Source organism: Pangasianodon hypophthalmus, chromosome 25, assembly GCF_027358585.1.
Source record: "Pangasianodon hypophthalmus isolate fPanHyp1 chromosome 25, fPanHyp1.pri, whole genome shotgun sequence".
NCBI classification, from domain to species: domain Eukaryota; kingdom Metazoa; phylum Chordata; class Actinopteri; order Siluriformes; family Pangasiidae; genus Pangasianodon; species Pangasianodon hypophthalmus.
In genome coordinates, this window is record NC_069734.1 from 2,970,641 (window position 1) to 2,977,435 (window position 6,795).

General features: G+C 37.6%; 1 protein-coding gene across 1 annotated transcript in view; it reads right to left on the bottom strand.

The window, feature by feature from the left end:
* ctdspl2b (CTD (carboxy-terminal domain, RNA polymerase II, polypeptide A) small phosphatase like 2b) overlaps positions 1-5,217 on the bottom strand; it is a 15,486-nt gene extending 10,269 nt beyond the window's left edge. The window contains exons 1-5 of the mRNA XM_026937715.3: positions 4,995-5,217; positions 1,459-1,629; positions 620-746; positions 243-389; positions 1-92 (exon numbers count right to left, since the gene is read on the bottom strand). The exon at positions 1-92 is cut by the window's left edge and continues 130 nt beyond it. Coding sequence (XP_026793516.1) covers positions 1-92; positions 243-389; positions 620-746; positions 1,459-1,605 — 513 coding nt within the window. The 5' untranslated portion in view covers positions 1,606-1,629; positions 4,995-5,217. The remainder of the gene's footprint in view (positions 93-242; positions 390-619; positions 747-1,458; positions 1,630-4,994) is intronic.
* Positions 5,218-6,795: the final 1,578 nt, after the last annotated feature.

The following is a 6,795-nucleotide window of genomic DNA, read 5'->3' on the forward strand; positions in this document are numbered from 1 at the left end:
GGCGGTGCCCATCGGCATCTCCTCCACCTGCTCCATGTCCAGCTGCTTTATGATCTCCTCCGCCTCCATGGCCTGACCCGGCAGGTCCAAACCTAACAGATAGGAATCGTTGTAGTGAGTTGTGAAACAGAATGACTGAGGACGCATAAAATATCGCTGAGAAGTCCCACAGTACAAAAATCATCATATAAAAAGTTACGCAATCATCGTGTGTTTCCAGGAGGTGCTGGTGAACATCTCACCTGTCCGGTTGGCCGGGGAGAAGTAGTTGAAGACCGGAGAGAAGACGGTTCCCAGCACGGTGGTTCGAGGAGGACTATCCAAAGCATCTCCAGCCTCCAGCTTCACGCTGCTCTTGGTCTGTTTACTTGCGTCATGGTTCCTGGTTTCTGTGTGTCAGCGTTTTGGAGGTAAAAGAGGAATAATGATCATGTGACAGAAAGCTACATAAGGTTAAATAAAGATTTCCATAGCTGCAGTAAGATGTGTGATAGCATTAGCTCACTGACCATAGACTGTTTTCAAGTGAACCTCGCTTCTACATAAGTACAACTCGTGTGTAGTGCAATGCATTCTGGGTAAATTCCTCTAACGAGCTTGACTTTATGAGGCACCTCACCCCGGTTGACGGCGCGGCTCCTGCGTCCGACGCTTTTCCTACAGACGCTGGCGCTTTGAGGGGACGAGGTGATGATGTCACAGGTCACGCGACTCCTCTTGGCTCCGCCTTGCTTCTTCTGCTCCACCTGAAATCCCAAGAGATTCGACTCAGTGAATCGAACCGAACCGAACCGACTCGATTGCAGGAAGCGAATCAAACATGTTGTGTGTTTCGGGTTTCAGCATTTTTCTGTAAATAATCTAAAATAATTATCTAATTGTTTATTTCATGCTTGTTCTGTGTTCTACAAGCAACTTTTTGATTTTTTGAAAATTTTTGATTACGTTTCTGAGTCAAAGAGTTAAACTAAAAGAAACTAAACGAACCAAAATGATCCAATTTGCTGACTCGGACTCGGCGAACGGACTGATGCGTGTAAAAGTGCTCTCAAAGAACTCGACATCCACTGAAGTTTTATCCTAGTGCACTTTCTGAAGAACAGGCTGTGCAATGATACTTAAAAAAAAAAAAAAAAAAAAGCGAAGACAATATGTCCATTTGTTTATACAGAAATACAAAGCTACAACATCTGGTCCATCCATTTTAGCTGAATTAACCTTTGGCCAGTTTGCTGTTTCTCTGTCACACACATGAGCGTGTATTATCCACGTCGTGTGTTCTGCTTTTCTTACAATTCTTTGTGAGACGATATTGACGCTCAGTTATTCTCTATGGCTGATAAGAACTAGTCATCAACACCAGGCTTCGGGATACACCGTTAATATCATCTGTTTTAAATTGTAACGCAGTAATGTGAGCTTCGGTGTTGAGAGGAGGAAACGTGGCGTGATTGTTACCTTCGCTGCATCGTGATGGATGACGGTCTTCAGAAGGCCCTTTCCTCCGAGCGAGCACTGCGAGCGTCTGCGTTTGGGTTTCCGGGCTCGTCGACGGACGCGAGACGGGTTTGGCGGCTGAGATGCCTCACGCATTCTCAGCTTCATGTTGTTTTACGGTCACATCTAAGACTGAGGAGAAGAAGAAAATTGACAGCGGTGAGATTTACAGGAACCTGTCGCATCCTCCTGTACGGAACCGAGGACGAAAGATTTCAAACTCTGGAATTGAGTTGTTTGGGACTCGGACCGTGAAGCTTTACAAGACAAGAACAAGACAAGAACGTCTATCGTGTCCAGATGTCGATGCAGAATTTCTGTCAGATGGAACTGAAGAAAGAAAAGAAAAACAGAGCAGATTGCAGCGAGAAGACAAAGCAAAAACTGAACCAAAGCTTTCCTGAAGTGAACTATTTTTTTTTTTTTTTTTTTAAAAACAGCACTGTATCTGGCAAGAGAGACAGAAAGTGGGCGGAGATCAGTAAATTAACACCAGACCACTGTGCTGGTCTAGAAAATGTGTCCAAAGAGCCTGCAACTTTTCTGTCCTGGGGAAAATTAAAAGGGGAAAAAAAAAAAGAAAAAAAAAAAGCTCAAGACACACCATCACAACTGCGATACACAAAAATTACACTTTAAAATGTTTACTAGTTTAATGGTTTTTTTAAAAAAAATAAGGATCAGAAGTTTGTGATGTGCAGCAAAGGGTTTCAGAATTTTATTATTATTTTACTGACACGATCACAGAGGTGCAAACGTTGGTCAGAAGAAAATCCCAGCACTCAGAAGGGGAAAAATAAAACTAACTAACTTTTTTCAAATTTGAAGAAGTGAAAGTAAGCACTACTAGAAGCATCTTTCCCGTCCCGCCTCCTTTCCCCTTCGGTGTAACTGCTGTTTCTGCCGGGGGAATTTTATTTGTGTCTAGCTGAAAAAGAGATATATCATATATATTTTATATATAAAGAGAGAGATATATATCGTATAGATGTTATAATGAATGGGTTTTATATACTGATGTCTTTATCGGTGCATTTTTGGCTGAGAGCGAAACTAAAATTAAGAAAAAGTCAGTTTTAAAAAAAAAAAAATCATTTATCATTAAATATTTTTTGGGCCTTCTTTCTACATTCCCAATAATATTTATCATTTGGCTTTTTATGTTTTTGAAAATAAAAAAACCGGCACATTATTTGCACAAAACTGCAGATATCCGCACTTTATATCTGTAATGTCACACTGCTGCTGCCACCATCCAGCATTATACACACTATAGTGCACTTATTATATGTTTACAACAGGTTTACAGTATTTACAATATTTACAGTGTGATCATACATATTCTTATATAATCTATATATTCTTACACACACACACACACACACACACACACACACATATATATACAGTAATGTGCGAAAGTCTTAGACACCCTACTTTTTTTTTTTAGTACAAACTTTGTTATAGATGTTTATTTTATGATTCTACATTATTGATTCAGTACAAAAACATTTTAGATTCCAAACATTAGTTTTCCAGCAGAAAATGAAATGTTACAGAAAAATGTTTGTATGTCAGTAAAGAAAGCAGCAGATTCCATAAGAGACACTTTTCAGATAAAAACATAATGAAGGCTGCTGGGTTTCGCTGCAGAAATAAGAAGCGAGTCGACAGTCAAAGTCTCCAGAAGAACTGTAGCTGCTTCTGCAAGATGCTCAGTAACACTTCCAGCTCATTTCCTTATAAAAACTGCACACACTGCACCTCAGATACTGTTTTTTTTTTTTTTAAAAGCGAAGGATCGTCACATTAAATATTGACTTTGTTTCATTTATTACTGTTTACTGCTCTTTATAGTAATTTTTTAAACGTAGAAACATTTAATTTCTTTATGTTTGAAGGCATCTTTGCTCCACAGCACTTCCTAAGACTTTTGCACAGAACTGTATATATATTTTTTATGTATATATTTTTCTTTATATTTAATATTTTTCTCTATTTTCTTATTTTATGTCGGAACGGTTGTTATTTCACTACTGTGTATAGTTATGCCATTAATAAAATATTCTCAGAGTGCAGTGTTTAATTATTTTTTAGCCAAAACTACACAACATTTAAACCACAACCTTCAATCAAGTGTGCTTAGAATATTAGAATATTAAGCCACGCCCACACATACTTCTGGAGGTTTTCCAAGCCTTTTTAAAAAAAAATTACATTTATTGTTTATTAAATTGATGATGTTTTTATTCCCATTTGAACTTCACTGGATGTTAAACATTTACAGTTTGTATAATACAAACATTCTACATCATTTAGCTCTTTTTAATCGCACTCATTAACGACCTGCATGACGCACTTCAATTCTGAGCTCTGAAGATGTTCAAGAGTCTTGATAGATTTGAGGGGAAAAAAAAAAAGTTGTCTAGGACGTGTGAAGGAAATGCATAGAGAAATTTTTAAAAAATTAGAAATTTTGGATCTTTTAGCTACAATTAGACTTGAGTTAATAAACCAAGTAGGTTGGAATTAACAAATCTTTAACCCTTGACTCTTTAACTAAGCGATGTGTTTGGTTATAAACAGAAAAATAAGTTGATATGACTAACCATTTTTAGTTAATTAAACAGTTTACAGTTTGCTGATTGGCTAGAAAACATTACACAAATAAACAACCTTAAAGGAGCATTTGGGTAGATTGTGGGGAAAAAGACTAATTTTACCAAATGATAAGAGGTTGTTTTAACTATTATTATTATTATTATTATTATTATTAGTCCTTGAGCATGGTCATGAGGCTCCACCCCCAGGATCATCAGCGCCTCGTTTATAAAGTAACTGACAGGAAGCGAATCCAAACACAAACAAACCTTCCGGACCGGAAATCAGGTTTCCAATCGCGTTTTCTCAACCTCTTAGTCCACTTTTGCTACAACTACAGCTTAATCCATTGTTTTTTTCCCATGTTCTACAAATCTTCGAGGTTATTTGTACAAGTAAGGAATAAAAAAAATCGACTATTGCACCTTTAAAGCCACAATGGTTAAAATGATGCAGTTCAAAAATGAAAAATATCAAAATATATTTCTTTAATATCTTTAATTAACCAGTTTGTGTGATAAATAATTTCAATAAACTGCCTCCTACTTCTATTTTTTAATCATTAACAATAATAAATAATATAAAGAGTCAAGAATAATGAAGAACTTCCCTAATAAACACAGTTTAATAAATGTAAATAAATAAAACACATTTGTAGATGATAGGAGTCTAATATCAGTGCTCAGCTGCTTTACTGGGGAATTTATAGTTTAGATAAGTTACACTACATGACCCTGATGTGCTAAACTAATTTTCCTAAACAATATGAATGCAAATGATAGTGAAATGTTTATTTAAAAACAGCCACAAGCCGGTTAGCAACAGCAGCAGCAGCAGCAGCACCATCACAGCCGCCAAGACATCAGGAAATTACTGAAAAAACGCCACAAACTTACTGTTAAAGCCCGTAAACCAGCCCCTGGGTGATGGCTGGGTCTTGATAGCTGCCGCAGAAACAATCCCAGGCCCCGGCTTTTTTAATTTAAAGCCGGTTTCCTGTGTTTTGTTGTTATTAAATTAGGTTTTATTCACTGCACCACTAGTCGCCATTTCCCGCCTCCTCAGCCACACAGCGGACTGCAAAATACCCGGATGAAGGAAAGAGCAGTCTGCGCATGCGCACCTCCACTTCTCTCATCTCTCATTTAAAACTCCTGTCAGCGTTGGTTTCAAAATAAACCAATATTTTCACCTTTCTTTCAAACAGAAAAACTTGCTCATACATTTAATGTTTTATACTTTTATATCCTCTAATCCGTGACCTCAATGAATTCAGTAACTTTAGCTGCATGTTCTCAGCACTTTTCACCACAGAACATGCTAACTGCTAAAATAATGTCTGAAAAAGACAAAAAAAAAGTCTCTCAAACTCACACATGGCAAATTTATGATCACTTTTATAATTCATGCACCTTTCATAACTACTATACATTTATACAGCTATTCGTCTGCTACATCCCTGTCCATCCATCCATCCATCCATCCATCTATTCAACTTATACAGCTTTTATCCATCCATCCACATTCCATTTATTTATCAAATTTACATAACTTTCAGCGATCCATCCCTCCATCCAGCATATACAGCTTCCAGCAATTCATCCATCCATCCCTCCATCCATCCAACTTATACTGCTTTCAGCAATTCATCCATCCATCCATCCATCCATCCAACTTATATGGCTTCCATCCATCCATCCATTCAACTTATACAGGATCCATTTATCTATCCAACTTACAGATCTTCCATCCCTCCATCCATTTATTCAACTAATATAGCTTCCATCCATCTATATATACATCCAACTTTTACAGCTCCCATCCATCCATCCATCCATCCATCCATCCATCCATCTATTCAACTTATACAGCTTTTATCCATCCATCCACATTCCATTTATTTATCAAATTTACATAACTTTCAGCGATCCATCCCTCCATCCAGCATATACAGCTTCCAGCAATTCATCCATCCATCCCTCCATCCATCCAACTTATACAGCTTTCAGCAATTCATCCATCCATCCCTCCATCCATCCAACTTATACAGCTTTCAGCCATTCATCCATCCATCTATCTATCCAACTTATATGGCTTCTATCCATCCATTCATCTTATACAGGATCCATTCATCTATCCAACTTACAGATCTTCCATCCCTCCATCCATTTATTCAACTAATATAGCTTCCATCCATGGATGTATCCTATATATACATCCAACTTTTACAGCTCCCATCCATCCATCCATCCATCCATCCATCTATTGATCCAACTAATAGAGCTCCCACCCATCCATCCATCCCACCTCCTGTCCTTCCATTCCTTCATCTTTTAGTCTTCCTACGATTATCTATCTTCAACCATCCATCTGTCTAGCTCCCATAAATTTATCATTTCAACCATCTGTTACAGCTCCCACCCATTCATTCATCCATGCAATTTTCACAGCTCCCCTTCATCCCTCCATCCATCAGGAAAGATACCAATCACAGGAAAACAGTGGGACATGATTTTTATAGAGGTTGTGTGAAAAATTGCAGTGTAGTACATAAAGCTTTTGAGAAGTGAGTATTTGGATGGACATTTCTTTCTCTTATATATGGATCTGTAGAAGGAGAAATCAGTAAATATTTTTAAAGATGGTTTAAAAGCATAACATTCATTTCTCTGGGTTCTAAAATGGTGGTTAAGTAGA